Source organism: Lathamus discolor, chromosome 2, assembly GCF_037157495.1.
Source record: "Lathamus discolor isolate bLatDis1 chromosome 2, bLatDis1.hap1, whole genome shotgun sequence".
Taxonomy (NCBI): domain Eukaryota; kingdom Metazoa; phylum Chordata; class Aves; order Psittaciformes; family Psittacidae; genus Lathamus; species Lathamus discolor.
In genome coordinates this window covers 146046793-146072251 of record NC_088885.1, presented here as the reverse complement: position 1 = coordinate 146072251, position 25459 = coordinate 146046793, and the positions used below count along the sequence as shown (strand labels likewise).

The following is a 25459-nucleotide window of genomic DNA, read 5'->3' as shown; positions in this document are numbered from 1 at the left end:
TGTGATTGCTGAAGGGCATTTTAGATGTGGTTGCTCAGACTACTCAAGACCTTTAAAAGAAGTTCTCGTTTCCTAGAAAGTAATTAAAAACTCCCACATTGAACAAAAATACATGTAACATATGTAAATGCCGTAAAAGTAGCCTGTGGTTTACATAACAATTTCTAATGCTACTTTAGGTCTGAGGCAAAACACCATCACAGGCTTTACATACTTAGATCACCTCTCCATGCCTGTGCTGGAACAAACATGCTCCCTCAGTGCACGTTCATGCTGCAGGGCATGCTAGCTTTACAGTCGGGTTTAGTGTCAGTTGGGGAAGGGTGGATAAAAAGCACAGTGTTTCCCGTTAGTAGAAGGCTTCCAAAGTTCTACATAGTCAACAGGCATCAGCTACTACTTCAGCTTTGAAGCAAGGTCACAAAGCAGCTCTTCAATGGGAAAGGAGCCAAAATGAAGGATTAGACCTCACCTGGAGTATTGTGTGCAGTTCTGGTGTCCTCAACATAAAAAGGACATGGAACTGTTGGAACAAGTCCAGAGGAGGGCCACGAGGATGATCAGGGGACTGGAGAACCTCCCATATGAAGACAGGCTGAGGAAGTTGGGGCTGTTCAGCCTGGAGAAGAGAAGGCTGCGTGGAGACCTCATAGCAGCCTTCCAGTATCTGAAGGGGGCCTATAGGGATGCTGGGGAGGGACTCTTCGTCAGGGACTACAGTGACAGGACAAGGGGTAATGGGTTAAAACTTAAACAGGGGAAGTTTAAATTGGATATAAGGAGGAAATTCTTTACTGTGAGGGTGGTGAGGCACTGGAATCGGTTGCCCAGGGAGGCTGTGAGTGCTCCATCCCTGGCGGTGTTCAAGGCCAGGTTGGATGAAGCCTTGTGTGGGATGGTTTAGTGTGAGGTGTCCCTGCCTATGGCAGGGGGGTTGGAACTAGATGATCTTGAAGTCCTTTCCAACCCTAACTATTATATGATTCTATGATTCTATGATTAGGAGGTTGGGGATGTGGGGTGGGATGACAAGAAGGGAGAAATAAGGTGCTGCTGCATTTTCTTTTTTGCTCCAATTCTTCTAACAAATTCCACAAAGGCATGTTAACATGAAGAGGAATTTCAGCAGCAAATCAATCATCACAAAGAACCCATGAAAGCCTGTTTAATACTTGCAGGTGGCATCTAGTCCAGGTGCTTTCAGGAGCTCATCATCTGACAGATACTCATCCAATAAAAGATGCTTTACAACTATGAAGTCCAAAGGTGTAAAACCAGCTGGGTCAGTTCAGTCCACTTCTTGCTTTGCCAATGCAAGATAGGAGCTGGTTTGGGGTTTTTTGCCTTTTCCCAATGCATTTGTCTAGTCTTTTTGTGCTGTTTAGTTTTAAGATTTCCAAGTAACTCAAAAGACATCTTCTAACCTCCTAGTTTAATTTCTTATCTTGGCATTAAGAGGTTCCTCTACCCACTCCTCTTCATTGATGTTTGGTGAAGTAAGTTCTTGCTTACCTTCTTCCATTGTTCACACTGCCGCCACTCCAAATTACTTCAATAACCTCTTCTTTGCATTTACCCAAAATTGTCTACATTTAAGCCTTATCTTTGCTTGCACAAGTTATTCGGTGATGACCCATGTGGTAGCACATCAGTATTCTTGTCCTTCACTGTTACTAACGTGCTGACCCCAAAACTAATGCAGTATATCCTGCAGAATTACTGGTCTCAGAGCACTTGCATTCACTACTATGAAATATTTATGTTCCCCAAAACTGCAGTGGCTTTTTTTATCTCACTGCATCCCAATTACTTCTTTAACCCAGGTTTAAAATGTGTTTTCCCAAATCCTTTTTCCTTGCCTCTATTTTATGGTCAGTTCATGTGCACCTAAGTTTTGATTATTGTCATTGTATTTCTTTGTATTTTCTCTTTATTGTTTGAAAGTCTTCCCACTTCAACATTGTATTTCAGTAATGGACTGTCTTCATGACCCTCTTTCCCCCTTGCCAGGACTGTAAATACTTCTAAAACCTCTACATCGCTATAAAGACAAGTGCATCACTATCCATTGCTACTCAGAAAATTTTGAAATCACGTATCTTTCTTCCTAATTAGGCAAATATGAATGTATTTTTCAAGCAATATTTCATGAGAAAGCACATGCAGAAAGGATTTTATCACAGGTGTGTGTATAATTCAATCCTTTCAGCCACTCATTTTCAGCTCTATTCCAGAACATTGCTCTATAGCTTTATAGTAAGGGCAGTCAGCTGAGAAGTGAGAACATGAAGGGCCAAAGAGGGCCTCACACATCTGGCCTCTTACAGGATTTGAGCAGAAAATCAGAGTTTATACAACCTCAGCAGTGATTATGAGATATCATCAGCTGCTGGGAACAGGGACAGAAGTAGAACTCTAAGCAGTTAGGTGGCTTTCAAATATCAAGGCATACAACAAGCTAAGATGTTCCTAGAATGAAGTGGACATAAAAACATGCCTCAAATATGTCTGTGGTCTTTACTGGATCTAGTCCAGTAAGAAGTGCTGTCAAACATGGATTCTACTTCCCGTGACATTCACATCAATACTAATACTGTTCATGGCTTTCAGCAGTGTTATTTATTGTGTAGTGTTGCAACAGACGCCAGAATGCATCCCTTATATAAGAAAAATCCTTTAAATTTACAGAGGTTACATACAACAAGACAAAAAAAATCACTATACTGCATTTATTTACCTCTTGCATTCCAGTTATCTAATACATTTTCTTAAATAAAACCTGGTATTGGTACATACTTTTTGTCACTTTCATTAATATCCTGTGATATGTATCAGCCAGCTTGTTATTTTTATGTATAGAGTAACCTTCCAACTTAGCAAACCCCGCTCCGTTAAAGCCCTGATGCTCTACCGTATCAGTCTTCATTACTATTCAATAAGGAGAGTGAGCAAACTACTCTTTTTTCCCCGAATATTTTTTCTGCACTGATATATTTATAAATGCCTTTATATTTCCCCATTTTCTTTGTTAGCACAAAGTAATTGAACTAATCCATCCTCTGTAAACCTCAGTGACTGACAGTGTCCTTGGGTGTCATTGTATCTTTTTTGACATTTTTTTCTTAACTCCAAATCTACATCCGGAGCTCATTGTTTTCCACAGCAGATGTCAGTCATCCTTCAGCTGTAGTCTTTTTAGCTTGTGCAGCCATCTTGTACAAGGATGAAATCTTGTTTCCTATGAGACTGGAATCCTTGTCCTACTCCAACTAAATCCATTCTTTACAGTGATTAGTTTAAGTAGCACTTGTGCACAAGCTCCAATTTCTCCATCAGTAAGAAATACTATAATCAGAGCAGGTTTTTTTCTACAGGACAGCAACAGCCATGGCTTATTAAGAGCACTTTCGATGTGGCCCTGCTGCCTCTACAGAAGAAAAGAGGAAAGGCAAACTCCTTACGTCTTTCCTGAATGAAGCATAAATATGCTCTGCACTCTTGTCTTTTTACTTAAGAAAACCCTTGGATCTTTGCATACTGCCTACAAGGCATCTTCTGTATTGTGACACTGAACACTGAATCTCTGTTATATTGTCTACAGAAGTGCTGGATTAATGGTTTCACTTTGAAAGCATGAGTTAACTTGGGGTGCTCTCATAAATGTGCTACAAAGTACACAGCATCCTAGCTCCACAGCCCCAGTGCATAGCTCCATGCAACCACTCTGCGCAAAAGAGGGCCCTAAGAACTCCGACCTCCCCAAATATTTTTATATTACAAATATGGAACCATCCTAGGTTCTGGTATCTGCTCCTGGGACTGTCTGTTCATTTATCCAGCTTCTGCCTGAGCAGAAATACAGAAATAGTCAATGATGTATAAACAAAACACAGAAACATCTGTGTTGGTATTGCTTTGCTGGTATTTGTAAACACTTCATTTGATGCCATTTCATTAACCAGCAGTTAAAGTTCAGTTAGCACTTACTAAAATACTGAATTTCAGCACATGTTGATGCCCAGTAATTCCTTTCAAAGTGTTTCACAGCTGAGGACTTGCCACTTTTCTTAAAACTGTAATCTTCTTGGCCAGCTCCTTGGCCATACTTATTCATGGATCTGACAGCGTATGAATTATGTGCACTACCCTTACTTTCATCTGTGTAAGTCAAAGTGTACAGTTTTGGTCCAACACCTTGCAAAGTTCCTGTTTTGACAGTATTTACTGTGATAATTTACAATTCTGTCAATTTTGCACTTTCAATTTAGCTACTGTGCCATCTATTCTGGTAGCGCTTTAAAGTGTTTTCTCCTCTCTCCCAGATGAAAAATTGTAGTATAAACCTTGGCTACTGCTAGCAGCTGCACAGAGAAAGCTGAATATTGTACTGGCTAAACATCTACTTGCAATATTTACACTCTTATTTATATCTTAAGTTACTTCTGTTCTGTTTATATGCAATAAAAAGGTCAACAAACTTTACAAATGTTTAGTAAGAATGCATAGATAGCATACAGGCAGTAGAGCAAAGTCTACACTAATCTCCATTTTCCAGAATTGTTCCAAAAAAAAAAAATAGAACAAAATACTAAGTGCTGTGGATTTTACACTCACAATTAAGATGTTGATGCCATTTCAAAATCCTTCTTCTTGGATCTTTCAAATACTTCTGAGCTGGATGAATTCTTATACACACACCGAACAGAAAGCTGCCACTACAGCCTGCAAACACGAAAATGCACTCGTGTATTCAAGAATCAAAACCTCTACTTGCAGTCTTCTCCTTTTTAAAAGCTTTGTATATAAAATAGTTCTGTCTCTCACAACTGCCAAAAATCAACCATTATTTCTGACCAACAAGTCTGCCACAGTGGCCAATGCACATGGGAAATGAACAGCTCTGCTGATAGCTCTGCCACTGAGTAAGCTGTCCACTCCTTCTTTTGTAATGTGGGAGAAAAGAAAAAGTCCTTATTTGTAATATGTTGTGACACGTACTCACATCTAGATATGGTCATAGTTACACATCATGTTCAACAATGGGTAAACTAATCAAAATGAACGTTTTCTAACTGTTTATTTGCAATTATAAGACTGAGCATCCATTGTTCTGTTAAGATATAAAACCTTCAAAAGTAGAAATAAGAGACAATTATATTGCACCCAATTTTAGGGAAAAGGCATATATTGTTATGCAGGTGTGATCAGACCTACTACATGTCTTTATTTTACCTCGAGGTAAAATTTTACCTCAAGGAGTAGGCAAATCAGTTGAAATTATTAAAAAACAAAATAAAAAGACTGATAGAACAACAAAAGCAGTACAAAATTTTAAACCCCATATACCTCAGATTAATAAGCTTTCAGTATCGAAACCCAGTATCTTTCAAAAGGATACCATTTAACTGGACTCTCTAGAAGGTTCTGAGCAAATCTTTCGCACAAAACTGTTCAGGAATCTGATGGGGCATGGACTGAGAGTTAAAACTAGTACACAAGAAGCAAATCATGAGGATAGTCAGTTTTCAACTGGACAAATGTTAACAGTAGAGTACCCTACAGATGTGCACTGAAACTGTGTTATTTTACATATTCTTTTACCTGGATAAAAGAGACACCTAGTCAACTGGCAGCATCCCTGGACAACAAAAATTATTAAGACTATATTTAGGGCTAACAAAAACTGTGAGGAATACCAGAGGCAGAACAGGGACAGATGAAAGTTGATGATTAACTCAAAATAATGTACTGCTCAGGTACTCCGAAGTTTTCTAGGACTGGCAGTCACAGAGAAAAGATTAATGAGGCATTTATTCAGTACATTCTGGTAAACAAATCTGAAGTATTCCAACCATACATAATACTACGAGAATACTTCATTATATAATAGCTGGAGCAGTACTCAAGAAATTATAACAGTTACAGAATAAGTTAATGTTGAAGCTATACATATGTAGCCTTAAAAGGACTTAATTATATCCATAATATACGTGCAATTTTATGTAGCTTTTGATTTTTGCTCCAATTTATCTAATATATACCCACTGATAGGATATGGAATAAGATGTGCTTACACGGCATAGTAGCTTGTAGTGTATGCTCCCACAATGGGGAAACATGTTGAATTGTAATATCTGATCGCCTATTGTGGTCCTGTAGCTTACTAGAGCTCTTTTGTATTGTGATTTTTCCTCCCTGTAGAGGTGGTTTGCACTGCAGAAGGGCATGAAAACACATTTTTAAAGCAGTGTCAACTGTATTATAGAAAAAAAAAAAAATCCAGAAACAATTCATTTATAGAAACTCTCATTTGCATAGCAATCCAAATTACTGCAGTAACTTACTTAGGCTGTATTATATTCAGCCTCACTGAATTGCTCAGGTTAACACCTGGAGAATGAATCTTTTATGAAAAACAAAACCAACACCATGTAAGTTATTACAAAACCCCAACATTTTAATCTTGAAGACTTTTCGAACATTACTGCAAAATGGTTGTGGAAAAAACATATTACTTCTTCAGAAGAAATTAAGTGTATCCAGACAAATTGGTATCTTTTCCAATCGTAAAGTTTGATTCTCCATGTTCAGTTCCGCATTGCCAACATGGCATTTATGTCCCAAATAAGATTTCGTAACTGATCCATGATCTGTTTCAGCTGCTGATTCTTCTGTTTCAGTTTCTGTGGGAAGAGTTTACGGTTAGATTTTCTGTGATTAGTTCAAACAGCACATTCAGAAATTCAACCAAAATTATAGGTTATTAAATGCTATATGGATCTTTTCCTCAGTTGTCAGCAAGCAGTGTTACTGGGATAGCACATCCTCTTCAAAGCACACTCTAAAAATGCAAGAAAGCCTCAAAAGTTAAGGACCATTGTTAAGAGAGGAAATGCTGTTTCACTTCACACTTCTTTTAATCAAAACACTTGCCCCCTTCAAAAACTGGAGGCTTGAAGGGATTGGTCCTTTCTTTCCAAAGTCCAAAAACCAGTACTCCAAGTAGTAAGAAAAAAATCAGGACACAGGTACATTTATGTGAATATATTTTGTATAATTTGGGTGCACAGAAAAGTGAGGGACTAATGGTGGAAGCTTCAACTAAGCACAAGGTGCAGGTGAAGCCAAGCAACCTTTTCCAGCCCTTCTGCCTATGTAGGCAATGGGTCCTGTCTGGAAACAGATATTCCCAAGCAGTCTGAATTGTTCAGAATTATGTATTGGTTTTGCAAACTGCAGAAGCATTTGAAGGAACAGAAAAACAGCAAACTCACTTTTATTTGGGTGCATAACCAGAACCTGAAAATTATGTCTTTACAGAAGAAAGATCAGTGCATTAAGACATCACACAATCTCCCTAACCTTTCATGTTTCACAATAATACACATATTGTCTGATTTATTCATTTTCCTGCTCAAATCAAAGCTGTCAAGAACTAAGTTACTGTGTATTGTTAAACAAAAACCTATTTCCTTCATTTCATTCCAATTTGATAAGACGTCAGATTTCTCACATTAGAGATCAAACTACCTATTCATTAGGGAAGTCCAGAGTTCCAAGGAAAGTGAAAGCACAGGAAAGATTTGATACCATCAAAAGAGGACAAACCATTTCAAATGTTTTAGGTTTGTCATAACTTTGTTATTTGTGCTACACAAATGGCAATACACTAAAAGGGTGACTCAGATCAGTAATACAACCAAAGTAACTGGAACAGTGAAGGAAGCAACAAAAGAAACAATATTCTGAAAAACCAGTCTCCTGAATTTTGATGTGGACAACACACTGATATGTTTAAGCTGCCCATCTGGTCAGCTGGGAAAGAAGTCCAGAGACAAAAAGAAAGTCTATTCACTTCAGACCTGTAAGAATGGCCTGAAGTAACATGTCATTAGACTTAGATTACACAGGGAACATAGGACTTTGAGTAAGGGAAACATTCCTGAACCCAGACTTCGGTGGATACATTTTCGGGAAGCAGAGACAACACTCAATTCCAGACTCCTAAGAAGAATGTAAAAACAGATGTAGGACAATTCATGTGCACTAACTTTGAATGTCTAAACAAGCATTTGACAGACTAAAAAATATTTTAAAGAGAACTATGTCCATTTATCTTCTTTCATTTCCATTTGCTAGACTTCACAATATACAGCAGAGATCCAGCTCCTAAAGACAAGAGAGAAAATTGAGAAGCATGCAGTTACCACAGGATCCAAATGACAGAACTGCAAGTGTCTACCTACAAAAGCTCATAATGTAAGATTCTGATGCCTGAGAAAGCACAAGAGGGATGAGATAAACAAGCATGTTCATACCTATGGCATTTTAAAACATCTCTGCTTGCCATCCTCAACATTCATTCCTAGAGAAGCCAATGAATGTTACACAAAACTACTAGTTTAACACAAAATGTCATTCACTGATACTGAGGGCATGCAAGTCCCGTTTTTCAAAGCCTTCATTAATAGAAATGAAGGCTGATGGTCAGTGATGGTTACTCAGGTCACAGATAGAAACAAGAACCATTAGCCTCTGATATGCAGATTGTGTTCTCTCTCCATCCATGTCTAATTGTACTGTTAAATACTGTTATGTAGGTATGCTCACATGAACTTTATGTAAGTTACCCAAAAGACTCATTCTGTTAGACTGTTTTCAGTTCTTGGGCAAGTGCTATGAAACTGTAAACTGCCTGATCTTTACTTGATGCTAGACAAAGGAACCTTCAAACTGGCTTTCTCTTGTTTTCAAAGCACCTGGAAAGACAAGAAGTATATGATTGTTACTTTATCTGAAGATAATTTTAGATCCTTGTCTTCAGTGAAGAACTATTTTCTTAGCTCTTCTATAGAAAAGAAACTATCTAAGATGAAGCACCATTTCTGGATTGCTAAGCTGAAAAAAGAATAAACAGAGGGGAAAAAACACCACTTCAGAGCGCATGGTCTCCTGTTTGAAATGCATGTAGTGATCTTTGTTACCTATCTTTGACAAGCAGTGGTCCACACCACAAAGTACTACATAATTACTATGTTCTGCACCACTGGCAGTGCTGGCCTCTGCTTTTAAGACTTTGCTGGACCCGTAAGAGCTTCTCAGCTCAGGTCTAACCTTGGAAAGATAGGCGAAATGGCCTTCTTGGAAAACAGGCAAGTTGTGTAAGCAGCTTCTGCAGTAATGACAAATTTCATATGAACAGATTGCTTGCAAGTTGTCTCCCACTCTTTCCTCCTTCTACTGAAAAGACTTAGCTGAACTCTGGACTGCTTCTCAGGATTAACAGTTGTATCAAACAAGAAAAGGTACTTCATCCTACATGCTACAGCTTCTGACTTTATCTCTTTTAAGATAGTGTCGTGGTTTAGACCCAGCTGGTAACTCAGCACCACGCAGCCGTTTGCCCACCCACCACCTTTTCCCCCTTCCCAGGCAGGATGGAGGGAAGAACTGAAAGAATGTAAACCGCACAGGTTGAGATAAGAACAGTTTAATAACTGAAGTAAAATATAGTTATTTTGTGATGATACAGAGAATACCAACAATAACAATAATAATAATAATAGGGAACAACAAAAGAAGAGAAATGAGAATTCAGAAAGCACAAACGATGCACAACACAATTGCTCACTACCCACTGACCAATACCCAACCCAAACCAAGCAGCAATTGATTCCCTCTGGGCGACTTCCCCCCAGTTTATATACTGGGCATGATGTGCTGTGGTATAGAATACCCCTTTGGCTAGTTTGGGTCAGGTGTCCTGCCTCTGCTCCCTCCTGGCTTCTTGTGCCCCTCCTCACTGGCAAAGCACGAGACTGAAAAGTCCTTGATCAAGGTGCTATCTAGCAACAATTAAAAACATCAGTGTGTTATCAGCACTGTTCTCAGACTGAAGCCAAAACACAGCACTTTACCAGCTACTAGGAAGAAAAGTAACTGTTACAGCTGAAACCAGGACAGATAGCACAGGAAAATTATCCTATATGAGGCAGTCTATAGTGAATTTAGAAGATCTAATTCACCTCACCAGGCATATTTCTGCTGGTTCCTCTCTGTCAGAAAAATGGTCTGACTGAAACCCAATCCTAGTGGGTCTTCTTTGGTGATATAATTTTCAACGTGAGTAACTATTCATTTTGACTGATCCTGCAAGTACTGTGGCCAGCATGATGGAGTTGGCAAGGACTGCACCTTCCAGTTACCTGTAGTAGGCTTAGGTAGGACATTTATGAAGACACATACAGAAACACAAAAGCCACATAAAAGAAACAAAGTGGGAGAACTATAACATACATCCAGAAAATAGCTGCAGCATGCCATAAAGAACTTGACGTGTTTCATACAGACTTGGGTTCAGTAGGACAAAAGAATTTCAACTTTGACTGAAATAATTTTTTTACTTAAACTCATCATTGGTTCGCTTTCATTTGAAATGAAAACGGGTGTAGGGGGTGTTGGTTGATGAGAAACTTAACATGAGCCGGCAGTGTGTGCTTGCAGCCCAGAAAGCCAGCCGTATCCTGGGCTGCATCAAAAGGAGTGTGACCAGCAGGTCAAAAGAGGTGATCCTGCCCCTCTACTCTGCTCTCATGAGACCTCACCTGGAGTATTGTGTGCAGTTCTGGTGTCCTCAACATAAAAAGGACATGGAACTGTTGGAACAAGTCCAGAGGAGGGCCATGAGGATGATCAGGGGACTGGAGCACCTCCCGTATGAAGACAGGCTGAGGAAGTTGGGGCTGTTCGGCCTGGAGAAGAGAAGGCTGCATGGAGACCTCATAGCAGCCTTCCAGTACCTGAAGGGGGCCTATAGGGATGCTGGGGAGGGACTCTTCATCAGGGACTGTAGTGACAGGACAAGGGGTAATGGGTTAAAACTTAAACAGGGGAAGTTTAGATTGGATATAAGGAGGAAATTCTTTCCTGTTAGGGTGATGAGGCACTGGAATCGGTTGCCCAGGGGGGCCGTGAGTGCTCCATCCCTGGCAGTGTTCAAGGCCAGGTTGGATGAAGCCTTGGGTGGGATGGTTTAGTGTGAGGTGTCCCTGCCTATGGCAGGGGGGTTGGAACTAGATGATCTTGAGGTCCTTTCCAACCCTAACTATTCTATGATTCTATGATTCTAAGACAGGCTGAGGAATTTGGGGCTGTTCAGCCTGGAGAAGAGAATGCTGCGTGGAGACCTCATAGCAGCCTTCCAGTATCTGAAGGGGGCCTATAAGGATGCTGGGGAGGAACTCTTCACTAGGGATTGTAGTGACAGGACAAGGGGTAACAAGTTAAAACTTAAACAGGGGAAGTTTAGATTGGATATAAGGAGGAAGTTCTTTCCTGTTAGGGTGGTGAGGCACGGGAATGAGTTGCCCAGGGAAGCTGTGAATGCTCCATGCTAGCAGCGTTCAAGGACAGGTTGGACAGAGCCTTGTGTGGGATGGTTTAGTGTGAGGTGTCCCTGCCCATGGCAGGTGGGTTGGAACTAGATGATCTTAAGGTCCTTTCCAAACCTAACTATTCTATGATTCTATTTATCAGGGCTGTCTAGACCAATACACAACTTTCTATCAGGGATGTATCAGAACTTTCCTTTGCACACTGTTGCCATCTCTCTTCTCATCTTAAGCTCATCCATCATTTCAAAACCTAAACATCACTATGAGTCACTATTCTGCACTCAATCCATGTTAAAATTCTCTTCTTCAGGCAATAATAACAGCATAAACGCTATGCTATATTCCAATTGATGCTTGTAAAAACATCAAAAGTACTTGTCTATGTTGTACAGGCACTACTGCTGTTTAAGAAAATGAAAGGTAAATAGTTTTTACCTGCTCTATTCCAGACCTGCAACAACACAGGCTGCAAATACATCTGTGCATAGTAAAGCATTAAATATTAATAATAGTAGTGCTTTTACCTGCAGAATTAAACCAATTATGCTTATTTTGTTGATTCTGACTCTACTACAGAGAATCTGTATCATGTTTGTTTTCATGAGCACATTACTCGTTCTGACCATCAAACTGCTGTAGGAAGTGATTGCTGAAAGCCTTATACAGACAATGGCCTCTGCTTTTCCATGTAAGTCAAACCCTCTACAGAAATACAATGTTCGTGATGAGCGAGAAAAATAAAGCTTGCCCTGGCAATTCATACTGGTTTTTTTGTTAAGCGAGTCCTTCGTAATGAAGTCTCTGAAGTAAGGAGGTGGATAAACCTCTTCCCCTCCAGCCTTCAGTCTTACGGTCAAAAGACTCACAATGTTATATGCACAAAACAGGAAAGAGAGACAAAATGTCTCAACACTTCACAAAAACTCTTTTAAAGCTGCCAGGTGATGCTTGAACTTATGGCTACTCAACGGATAGCAAGGCCCACTTGCCATCATAATAAATTTACATATTCATCTATATATAATTTTTTTAAAAATGGTTAAAAAGCATTCATCACTAATACACTACATACTGTGCAATTAAACATTAACTCACTCATTGTTCAGTAACTACAGCTTTTCCTGATGTCATTCACAGGCGTAACTATTCTACCTGCTACCCTTACTGGAAATGAGAGACTGGATTTTCTGCCTCCTGCTACATCTGATAGCTGAAAGGAAACTGCTCCTTCTGCACGCATAACTCTTCCTGAAATAAGCAGAGGCACCAGTGACAGCCTCTGCTCCACTGCACGCTTAATACTTTTCACATATTGAAACAGACAGCAATTGCATGTATCCCCCGCTCTGTTGTTCCAAGAGGAGTGTGTTCATTAAAATGGATGGATGTTTGCTTCATACCAATTATTTATCATCCAACGATGAAGTCTGAGGTGTTATTTACTGAGTACGCTCTAAGCTATGTAGCTTGTAATGGAATTATCCATTCCCCAAGGTGCTCCTCCACCATACTCCTTGGTGTTACATCTTCATTCTTAACATGAAAATCACAGTTGTATGATTCTCAGTTACAGATGGCAAACTAAGTCACAGGAACACTATGGATAAAACTGGAGTGCCTATCAACTTTGTCCAGAGGCATCTAAGATCCAAGTGCATCACTAAACTTGGTATTTTAACAGCTTCCCACGTATTCAAAGGACAGCTATCACTAACCGTGAAAGGGCAGAATGAACAAGTACCACAGACATTTTGTGGCAGAGCTAAAGGTAAAAATCCAGTTTTCAAGAGCAGCCTTCAATTACTACTCATATTAAATCCTTCCTTCTCATTCCCAAATTCCCTGCTTATTTAATACACTCAAGCAAGTTAAATGACACATAAACCAGGACTCTTATAATCTTATTTATCACAATACTGATTCAATCTAAACAGTACTTTGTCTGCAACAAAAGCAGAATAACCTCAAGGACTCTTCCAGAAAAGAAGGGGGAGGAGGGGAAGAAGTGATAATGTAATAACAGTTGTATCATATGCATTTATATGAGGACAAAAAGGGACAATAGGTCAACTGGGATTGTATGGACAGCTTTAAGTTTGGTGTTTCATAACTTTTCTCAATTTCATAAACATGGTATTGTTTTGATGTAGAAAGCTTCATGAAAAGCTTTGAATGCAACATTTTATACGAACCAGAAAATGAAGTATTTCATTGTACGGAATAAAATGCATCTGAGTGCTGAGAGAGCTGTCTGATGACATTACAAGATCACTCTACATAATTTTCTATTGCAGATGGGGAGGCTCCTGATGAAAAAGGAAACATCTCAATTCATCCTCAAGAAAGGTAAGGAGGGGGATCCAGAAGACTATGGAAGCTACAGGCTGGTCAGCCTAACCCCCGAGCCCAAAAAGACTATGCAGCAAAGACTTCCAGAAGTCATGTCCAGACACATGAATGGTAAGTTGACCATGAACAGTCATCTTGGATTTACCAAATGTGTTGTGCCTGACCAACATAATTGGCTTCTATTTAGAAATGACTGGCTGTGGGGCCAAGGGGAGAGCAGAGGACTTTGTTTACTTACATATTAGTCAGGCTTTTCACACAGTCTTCCAGTATCCTTGTAGCCAAACTGGAGAGATGTGGTTTGGAAGGTAGATTACGGGGTTGATGGAAAATTGAGAGGCTACTGGATTCTAAATGCTGTGATCATCAGTATTAAGACAAATAAGCAGCTGGTCACTCTTGATGTTTCTCAGGATAAAGTAAAAGACCTGAGGTCTTTTTTGAAACTTCCTGACAAGTGGAACATGAGTCAGCAACAGATCTTTTGTCAACAATGAAGATTAACTGCATGCTGTGCTGTATTAGGAAGAAAGCAGCAATGAGCTCAAGTGAAATTGTTATTTCCTCTATTTGGATCTAGAGAATGATTGTCCAATTTGGGGCTCAATACAAAACACTAGCATACTGGAGATCACTTAGTGGAAGGCCACCAAGATGATTAAAGCTGTATTTGTTCTGACTCAAGCAGAGAAGGCTATGGCAGGATCACAATGCTGGCTTCAGCTACCTAACAAAGATCACAGAAGACAAAGCTAGATGACTCTTGAATGTACACAGCACAGGGATGAGAGGCAGTGGACATGAGTTACAACTAAGAAAATTCCAATGCAAGACTAGGAAAACTTTTTCAGTGAAAAATCAATATTTAAGAAGGGCCTAGAAAGGGTAGAATGTCCATCCTTACAAAATATTCAAAATGATACTGGATATGAACCTGACCAATTTGATCTAACTTTGCTGGCTAGCCCTACTTTGAGGCAGGGGTTGAATCAGACCTCCCACTGAGCCTAAATTCCTCTACAATTCTACTATTGCACAGAGGCAGTTTGGGTATCCAAAACAGGATGGAAATGCCCCTAGTGCAGATTAATCTGCTGAGAAGGTGTCCGAATAAACAATTCTTCACCTCTTGTTACAGAGTTCCTTGTTGCACATTCATATTTTGGGTGCAAGAGGACTCTACAACTACAAAACAAATTAAAAATATGTGGAAATAGCATGCAAGGTAATTTAAAAGGAATGCAGGTTTTCAGCATGGCCAAAAGTAGTTTTCAGGTACAATTCTCCAAAGAGAAAGACTAATTGCAAATTGCTGTCATTTTAAGGACTACTTCCCTAAACATCAGCTGCACAATGGTTGCTAGCAAAAAAGCCCAGAGCTAAGCTTGTAACAGCTTAACTTATAAGCCTGTCATGCAGAATGTCTTTTCCTCTCTTAGCAAAATCACTGTTAACCAGTTAGCAAAGATTAACTAAGAATCAAACATGACTTTTCTAAAGGGCCACCTGGAAAGTCCTAATGCTATTTCACATCATTTCATTTTCACCCAAATGTATCAAGACTACTAATTATGTGATGGCTTTCCCAAGTGCTTCATTTGAAAGCAGACCTACAACACCTAAAAAAACAATGCTGTTCTTGTTCCATTTCTTTAAAAAAGGGGTAAACTGTTGATAAGGCAGCAACACAAATTAAAGTGCTCTTAGTTGTGATTCGCTATTTTCTGTTGTAAGTCCTGTCAAGTGTACTACAAAACCACAAACTCAAGGTGAGCCTGACATCTTAAAAATATTACAGGTCATGCAATACTTAGAATGTAAAAAACATGTAGAAAGAACTTTGAGGACTCAAAAAAATATGCAAACAAGTGAGGAAATTTTGGTAATAGCTTCAAATTTTTGCAAATAGTAATTATGTTCAGTGAAAACTGGATCAGGACTTGCACTAGTAGATGAATGCAAATGCTAAACTGATTCTGAAGGACTAAATTCTTCACTTAGAAAAGAGGCAACCACCTCAACAACTTACAATAGCAGAAAGCAAATACAGATAACAAGGAATATGCAACATTTCTGGTACAAAAATGTTTTGTATAAAAGTAGAGGTACTTGGTGCTCCACAAATGGTTTGTTTGGTTGTTTTAGAATAATAGTGGCATTGCATCAAAAGGAGCGTGATGCATCAAAAGGAGTGTGACCAGCAGGTCGAAGGAGGTGATCCTGCACCTCTACTCTGCTCTTGTGAGACCTCACCTGGAGTATTGTGTGCAGTTCTGATGTCCTCAACATAAAAAAGACATGGAACTGCTGGAACAAGTCCAGAGGAGGGCCACGAGGATGATCAGGGGACTGGAGCACCTCCCGTATGAAGACAGGCTGAGGAAGTTGGGGCTTTTCAGCCTGGAGAAGAGAAGGCTGCGTGGAGACCTCATAGCAGCCTTCCAGTACCTGAAGGGGGCCTATAGGGATGCTGGGGAGGGACTCTTCGTCAGGGACTGTAGTGACAGGACAAGGGGTAATGGGTTAAAGCTTAAACAGGGGAAGTTTAGATTGGATATAAGGAGGAAATTCTTTCTTGTTAGGGTGGTGAGGCACTGGAATCGGTTGCCCAGGGAGGTTGTGAGTGCTCCATCCCTGGCAGTGTTCAAGGCCAGGTTGGATGAAGCCTTGTGTTGGATGGTTTAGTGAGAGGTGTCCCTGTCCATGGCAGGGGGGTTGGAACTAGATGATTTTGAGGTCCCTTCCAACCCTAACCATTCTATGTTTCTATGATTCTAGTGCAGGCAAAAAATTCCTTTTCTTCCTAAGCTTAATAGTTTGAATTTAAACCTACAGTTGCTAATTATAACTGAATTGCTAGGACAGAAATTCATTACCTTGTAAGTTAATCTATATTTTAAATTAATGAACAAGTACTACTTAGCCAAGGTGAGCACATTAAACTTTCTGACCTAAAAGACAAGTCTAATATATTAGAAGAAACAAATAAATAAGACCAAAAAATGCCACTACTATTCAGTAAACTGACATCAAAAGGTATTGAAGTATTTAAGAACTCTGCTACACCAACAGGTTCTCCTGCCTCATGAATGAACGGTGAATAAAGGAACTACAGGGTGCTCCTTGACCCCTCCTCTGGGGATGCTCTACTACTTTTGGCTGTGCTCCACACTGCAGGGCAGTTCGTGTCCTTCACATACATCCAGAACCACTAAAGAGATAAGACTGGTTGTGATATCACACCAAGGACAAAATTAAGAGACACATGAAAGGTCTAAGAATTCAAATGTGTCAATAGCATTGAAGTATTGGGTTATTGCAATAATGCCTTTTTTGGTACTGCATATCACAGCAAAAAGCACTAGGTGAGAGCAGGATGACCAGCTGAAGGAAGTAGACAGTGGGTCAAGAATGTAAAAAGCTTCACCATCTATCACATTGGTTTCCCTGTCACAGCATTTTCATCAACATTTTGTATTACTGGGATTTTGCTAAAATAGATTAAGCAAAACTGAGTCAGAGCTGGACATTCCATACTACAGAGGACTGAAAAGCTGTCAGGAGTGCCAGCTGAGAACCAGAGAGCTATTTGAGTCCAGCAGCCAGGGTCAGAAATTAGAACAATTAACTCAATACTAGTGATTTTTCTTGGCAAAAATAAGGATTTCTTTACTTCTAGTAATCTCCTATTCTGTCTGTATTGCAACTGGAACTTTGAAAGTGGTGGTGGATGTGCTCAGACAGTTGGAGGGAGGCAAAAATAAAAAAATAAAATGCACTATAGAAAATCTGGAAATTGGGTCAAGGAATTTAAGTGTAAATACAGGATTTGAGACCAGATTTAAGTGAAGGCTTTAACACATTCTTATTGCAAATTTGCTGCCAATGGTCCTGTAACACCAGCCTTTTAAGGTTCAGAACTCATCATTAACATTTATGAAATTCTTTTCACAAGATCACACCAAAGAGGTTTAAAAACATAGTAGCATGCAAATACAACAACAAGGGCAAAACCATGTCAGAGAACTATTAAAAACACAGCAAATATGGACAGTTAAACTTATTAACACTTAAAGATTGCAAATAAATGTGCATAAATTCACAGTACATTACATATACAATGCAAACAAACCTGCTACATCAGCACTGAACAGAAAGAATACAACAAAAAAGCTGACAATTTGTTTTCTCTAACTTCTGGTAGTCCTCATTTTGTCCTATACAATATGCATACGTTTTCTAAATAAATTGGTTATGAAAAACTCAATACATCTCTGACTGCTGAAGACAAATTAAAGTAGCAGAAATAGTTTAAAAGCTGAAAATCCAACCATTATTCTCTCCATAAAGAAGTAGTTTACTCATTTATTTCCTTTGTTCAGTTATCTTTGTAGGTTATGCAATTTACTGAGCATTTACTGATTTACAACAACAGAAATATTTATTTAATCCTATCTTTGTACTTTACAGACTGAAGAAACATGTTAGAAATTGTGGTCTGCTAAAACTACATATTTTTAATCTCAATATTATATTAGCATTTCCTATGGCATATTTATTTTTAGAGTCCATCTTTGCACTCGATTGCATACTGCCACTCACACTGAAAGTTTAGCAGCATCTTTGTTATACATAGTACATTTTTTCTCTGAATGTGTCAAGACTCAAAAAATTCAGCACTTAACAAAAGGAATGGTCTTCTTCAAACTGTCAAAATACAGAAGGTTGCCTTGAAACTTCTTTACCAACTCACATCGTTGGAGTAATATTTACACATCTGATGCTCAATACCTGTTTTTTTAACACCTAAAATAAGTTTTGAAAAGAAGTAAGTACAACAGGCACTTTACTTCAATCTGAAGTGCTGATATCTAGTGGGTTAAGCATATACATAATACACTCTATTCCAAAGAATAAATGTCAACATCCTTGCTGGCGACATGGACAGTGGGACTGAGTCACCCTCAGTGATTTTGCTGATGACACTGAGCTGTGTGGTGCAGTCAATGTACTGGAGGGAAGGGATGCCATCTAGAGGGCCTCTGACACGCTTGAGAGGTGGGCCAGTGCCAACCTCATGAAGTTCAACAAGGCCAAGTCCTGCACCTGGCTCAGGGCAATCCCAAACACAAATATAGGCCAGACAGAGAATGGACTAAGAGCAGCCCTGAGGAGAAGGACTTGGGGATGTTGCATTGTTTGATGAGAAAATGAACATGAGCCGGCAGTGTGTGCTCGCAGCCCAGAAAGCCAACAGTACACTGGGCCGCATCAAAAGGAGAGTGGACAGCAGTTGGAGGGAGGTGAGCCCTCCCCTCTACTCAGCTCTGGTGAGACCCCAGCTCTGGGGCCCAAATATAAGAAGTATGTGAACCTACTGGAGCAAGTCCAGAGGAGGCCACAAAGATGATCAGGGGAATGGAGCACCTCTCCTGTGAAGACAGGCTGAGAGTTGGGGTTGTTCAGCCTGGAGAAGAGAAGGCTCTGGGGAGATCGTATAGCAGCCTCCAGTGCCTAAAGGGGGCTGACAAGAAATCTGGAGAGGGGCTTTCTACAAGAGCAGGTATTGACAGGACAAGGGGGAATGGCTTTAAAATGAAAAATGGAAGATTTAGATTAGATTAGATTAGATGATTAGATTAGATTATTAGATTAGATTAGGAAGAACTTCTTTACTATGAGGGTGGTGAGACACTGGCACAGGTTGCCCAGAGAAGATGTGGCTGCTACATCTCTGGCAGTGCATAAGGCCAGGCTGGATGGGGCTTTGAGCAACATGATCTAGGGGCTGGAACTGGATGCTCTTGAAGGTCCCTTCCAACCCAAACCATTCTATGATTCCATGAAAAAGAGACACAAGTTAAAATTGTCAGGAATCCTAAACTTTACATTCAGAGGTACAGGTAAAAAAAAAAACAAAACAAAACAAAATTGCTCACTAAAACATAATTCTGAATTAGTTCTGCAAGAAGTATTTAATATCACACATGCTGCATTTAGTACAGCAATCAAGAAATTTAAGCTTTGCAATGACAAACTGACATTTTCAGTTTTATGCAAATTAATTTCAACTTTCTTACCTTATTTACTTCCATGATTTCCCTTCTCTCTTCACTAGCAAAACGAAGCTGACTTGCAACACCACGATCATCATGCTTGGAGCCATCTTCTTCAACATATGGAATAAGTTGCTGTGAAGACAAGAAACATTAGCTTTAGGAAAAAAAAGCAAATAAGGAAGAAAAAGGAAAAAAGAAACCAACCAACCAAACAAAAAAACCCCAAACAAACAAACAAAAAAAAAGTGCCATATGATACAGAAGGTAATACTATTTTCTCCAAAGGTTCAAAGGCCTTGCAATAACCTCAGTTTGCTGTCCAGGAAAACTCATGTGCTTCAAGAAGATACAGTCCCACATATCACCATGCCTACACCTAAGCAATTTCATAACTGCAGGCAGAACCCAGTCTTTACATTAAGATGTTTATCATTGATAATCCCTGTATTTTCAAAGTCTGCAGATTGTGATATTAAAATTTAGTATTCCAAACTATACCACAAACATGAACTTGTCATTACCGTAAAGTATTTCGGCGATACACTGAACATAATTATGACTGGCTTTACATAGCTACTTGGCTAATACCCTAATTATGACTTGCTATTTTAGTGGGCCTCTGTTTGGCTGTTCTTAAGACCAGGCTCACAGGACCATCTAATAGGAGTTTTTCAATAAAGCAATAAGTAGTCTAGAATGGACTGTACAGAATGGACTCCTTCATTTCTTTATTCCTGTTCAGTGAAGAGACTCATATAATACCTAAATGATTAAAACTCTATGGACAATCAAAAGTCTGTTAATAGAGTTGCCTCAGAATTCAGAGCTCATTAATTAAAAACTTCACAACTCTGGTTAATACAGAGCAGTAGATACTCAAATCAAAATAGGTTTTAAGGGCATTACTAGGAATTAGAAGCAACATAGAGGAGGAAAAAATGTTGTGATTTTAATAGGAATAGCATTTTTATTAGGAAAAACTTTGGCCAATCCTGCTTCCTTGAAGTCTTATGCTGTTAACGTTTTCATCACCACTGCACATTTAGATTTGGTTGATAGTGGCTCAACAGGTTAAGAGTTGCTGAGTGAGGGAACTATGGAGGTACAGACTGATGGCCAAAACAAGGAGAAATATGGTTATTAGAGAGCTAGGCTGGCAGGTGAGAGCTTAAAGCAGACTTTTTCCTGCTATAAGATCTTACTTTAAAAAAAAAAATCCCACAAACTTGCCCTGACCATTTTTTTTCCTAGGGGAAATGAATTGGTGAATGCACTAAAAAGCCTGAGGAAAAAGACTAAAATTTTAAATTAATATTGATTTCAGAATTGGATCCCTACCAACCGGTAAGAATCATTAATGTTAATGGTAAAGTTTCACAATGTTCCAATGAACTCGACATGATAAACAGAATTCAGCCCACAGAATAATTCCAGTGTCATTTAAAACTTGTTATGAGTCTCCTGCAACTCAAGACAATGGATGATACACCTAGCAGAGAATGGTTATTCTGATCTCTAATTTATATACGAATAAAGATACTTACTTCTACGGGAACAGGATCAAGCCCAGCACAGTTTTCATTGCATTTGTCATAGACTAATCTCAGTTTTCTGAAGAGTATCGACAGCTGACGGAGATGTTCCTGCAGCTTTCCCAGTCTGTCTTGATATGTTCCAGTATGATATGTAACACCATTCGGTAACTTTGAGAACCAAACCCCCAAAAATGTTAAAAACAGTACATTAAAGTTTCTGTCACATGACACAAATAAGCTAAAATAATTCAGAGGGGTTTTGTACATTTTAAAGTAAGACAATGACAGCATCCCCACAGAAATCACTGAAATGTCTATTTTCTTTATCTGCAAAATTCTGTATTTTATCTGTTCATCTGCTGCGCAAATCACTGCTGTCAAACAGCTTCACGGATTCTACACTTTGGTCATTGTCACCTCTCTTTTCAGCAAATGTCTTTAAAAAGCTTAAGCATGACACTGTTGTAATTACATTTTGAGACTTTGTGTCTCAACCCCAGGTCACAATTCAGAGACCCAAAGTGAATTCATAGTTAGCAAACTCTAAGTATATATACCCGTACCTAAGACAACTACAGGAGGAACTTGCCAGAGTTGTGAAAATAGAGAGAGAGTAAGAACGATTATTTCTCTTCTGCTCTCAACAGAGAACAACAACAGAACTTTGTCTGTTTTCTCAGTAAGTAGCCACAAGTAAGTACTATGTCCACTTTAGTAACAACAAATTATCCAAAAGTTCTAAGTGAAAAATATCACAAAGATCAAAGAGAAATCCTCTAAAAATAATCCCCAGATTTTCAGAGACCCAGAGAAACATAACTAGCATATAAACAGACCTAACTATTCATAAAGGAAAACCCCAATACTCAAGTGTGTTTAGAGCATATTTACTGTGGGGGCAATAACAATTCAGCATTTCTAAACTTTCTCCATCCTTACATAATGTACAGAAGTATGCAAATATAGTAAGACTAGTATTCACTTCTCCAATCAACTTTTCAAAGCAGTTTGACTGAGTCATGCATTTAAATGTCCTAAGCTGTCTCCTGTGCCGGGTAAACACATGGGGAGTTGAGGCACACAAAAAGAAAGTTATTTCTCACCTGCATGTTCCTCAGTAACTGAAAGATTTCCATGGTCCGGAATACAATGTCCTGCACAGTCTCTTGGCCAATCCGACACAGGGAAGCTGTATTTACCTCCCGAGCTGCCTGAGCCTGTGTCCCCGAGAAGGCACCAGGCGGTATGCCGGCCCCGGCGAGGGGAGGGGTTGACATCTCCCACGGAGCCAACCTGCGCCAAGAAGGTAAGACGCTGTGATTAAGTACTTGAGTCTATCATAACAAACTGCTGTATGGCGGCTATGCCATTCCTTCTCCACACGCATGGTCCTATCCAAGATTAAACTGTTCAACTGGTAAAAGCCGGCTCAGTGCAGCGCCCTTTGGCTGGGACACCGCTCCCTTAACCAGTGCCGCCCCGCGGGGCAGTGGGACTGGGGCTGCTTCTGACATCTCTCCCATCCCCCCGGAGCGGTCACCGTGAGGTGCCCGCCCGGACCTGTCGCAAGGGCACACCAAAGGGTCTCCTGCCCGGCTCCGGGACCCTGGAACCGGCACCTGCCCAACCGCTCCTCCCACCCCTCACCCACACCGCAGCCCCAGACCCCTCTTTCTCGACCGGGTTCCGGGTTGCAGGCTTCTCCCGGGCAACCAGGCCCGCTGGTACCTGCCCGGCCCGAGGACCCGCGTGGAGTTACCGAGACGGGCCGCGACATGTGCTCCGCTCCCCCCGCCCCGGCAGGCGGGGAGCAAGGAAGGGCCTCCCCGGGCCCCGCAGCCCTCCCCGCGGACGCCCGGTTGGTAGCGGAAGCACCCGACACAGCGCTGCCGGCACGGGAGGCAACCCGCCCATCCCGGCCCCACCGAACCCCGCTCGAACCTTCCCCCCGAGCACCCATACTCACAGGGCCGGGCGCCGCGTTGCCCGGGAAACGCGCAGGCGGAAGCACTCGGCGACGCGGGCGAACCGGGGAGGAAGTGACGTATCGGCAGCCCCCGGGGCGTGCGCGGCTGTGGGTTCCGTGTGGAGCTGGGGGGCGCGGTGATGGTAGCTGGGGGTGCCTCTGTCAGCCCGTCACGGTCTCCCCATTGAAGGCCTTATTCGGGAGCTCGGTCGTTGTTCTGGCTTGCTTAGTGAAGTGAACATTTCTGGGCTGGTCAGCATGCAGAGGCGCCAGCCTGGAGTCTTGCAGGTGGTTTCTGGAGGTTGAAAAGTTAGGTCAGAATCCTAGGAAGTTCACACAAGTCACACCACGGCTATAGTGAAGGTAGGGATTTGGACTTGCTGGTTTTGGCAGATGACGGAGATAAACTGCTGAATAGCAGTTTTTCAGGGGAGATGTGTATGTGTGGGTGCGCACATGCACACCTGACTGTATTTTATAGCCTTATAGGTGTATGAGTACCCGTATATTTGTATAGAGTCTGCAGAAGGCTATGACGATGCTCGGAGGGCTGGAGCATCTCTGCTCTGAAGACAGGCTGGGAAAGCTGGGCTGGTTCAGCTGAAAAAGGGAAGGTTCTGGGAAGACCTTAGAGCAGTTTCCAGTGCCTAAAGGGGCTACAAGAAATCTGGAGAGGGTCTTTTTAAAAGGGCAGGCAGTGACAGGACAAGGTGGGGGGAATGGCTTTAAGCTGAAAGAGAGGAGATTTAGCTTAGAGATTAGAAAGAAGTTCTTTATTATAAGCGAGGTGAGGCACTGGCACAGGTTGGCCAGAGAAGCTGTGGCTACCCTGTCCCTGTCAGTGTTCAAGGCCATGCTGGACAGGACTTTTAGCAGCCTGGTCTAATGAAAGGTGTCCCTGCCTATGATAGGGGGTTGGAACTGGGTGATCTTGAAGGTCTCTTTCAACCCAAGCAGGTCTGATTTTTGCTAGTATAGAAAAGACGTAAGCTTTGGCCTTCCTATATCACTGTATTTGCATGGATATAAAATGATTCTGTTGTCCACTGCGAGTGCTTGTACTACAGTAATACAGCTGTCCTGGTGCAGTTTTGAAATACAGACAAGGCCTTCTGTGTTTGTGAAGAACAGACGTCTTCAAAAGGAACCAGGCAGGGTCTGTGGGGGCTGATAGATGAATTGTCTATACAGTAGTTAGTGGTTTCTCTCTATATAATGAAAAAAATCTCTCATATGCAAAAATAAGTACCAAAGTTTCTCTTCTTTCCTGTTGATGTCATGCCTAGGATTCTGTATTTGAGTGATTTTGACAATAAGTACCTGAAAATGCAGAAGAGGCCATTTATACACCTGTGGCTTCTTAAGAATTCTTAGAAAATACCATATTAAAGTAGCTGTGCTGTATTAAAACTGATGTTATGAAAGAGCTCTTATATGAAATGCATTGCATTTGTAATGCTGCAAAAATAAATCAGATATTTGACTCATGGTATACAGCCATTGTTAAAGCAGAAAGCAGTCAAGGAACATTCAGGGACAGAACCATACAAACTTGCCGTGAGAGGCATTTTGCTGCAGAAAACATTTTGTACCTCAGAAACAGATTAATGAAGGGAAACATCACCACTCCCTCTAAATTGAAGTTTTTTGCTGCCTAGCTAAATTTTCTCTAACACACTGCTTTAGCCAAGCCACAATGTAATTTCATTTTAACAAGGATTATAGCAGAAAAGATAAAAAAGTGGTTTCTTAAGCAGATAGAAAAAATAGTTCATAAAAATGAGAAGGGGGCATTTTCAGACAGCAAAAGAACATCCCCCAGTCTCTGGCTAGACAACACTTGGGAAGAGCAGCCCCTGGAGAATTTCTAGGGTCTTGTTTGAAGGCTTGCAGCTCAGTTCATTGTACATTAAGGAAATGATGCAAGAAACCGTTCAAGAGTCGAACACAAAGGATGATGTTTTTCCCTTCTGACTGTGTGCCCAAGAGCTCTGTTCACGCTGCTTCACTTGCTGCCCCACATCCGATGGCATGAGAGTAATGAGTGATTCAGACCACCTACTGTTCAGGGCTGCCAGACAGAGACTCCATATACAGTCATATTCTGAAGTATATGACTGCCACTTACAGCAAGCAGTAGAAATATAGAGCTAAGTC

The 25459-nt window shown here is 40.6% G+C and overlaps 1 protein-coding gene across 5 annotated transcripts; it reads right to left on the bottom strand.

Moving 5' to 3' along the window:
- Window positions 1-6432: 6432 nt before the first annotated feature.
- Window positions 6433-23399, bottom strand: MED30 (mediator complex subunit 30). Of its 5 annotated transcripts, none has more exons than XM_065668841.1 (5): window positions 23303-23399; window positions 22440-22629; window positions 21346-21504; window positions 19823-19933; window positions 6433-6683 (listed from the first exon to the last, which is right to left on the bottom strand). In XM_065668841.1, exons 2-5 carry the CDS (start codon window positions 22611-22613, stop codon window positions 6588-6590), a joined length of 540 nt encoding a protein of 179 aa, XP_065524913.1. In that variant the 5' UTR covers window positions 22614-22629; window positions 23303-23399; the 3' UTR covers window positions 6433-6587. The 5 variants fall into 5 exon arrangements, with proteins under 5 accessions (XP_065524913.1, XP_065524910.1, XP_065524914.1 ...); XM_065668838.1 differs by lacking the exon at window positions 23303-23399 and adding an exon at window positions 23096-23234; XM_065668842.1 differs by lacking the exon at window positions 23303-23399 and adding an exon at window positions 23065-23138.
- Window positions 23400-25459: the final 2060 nt, after the last annotated feature.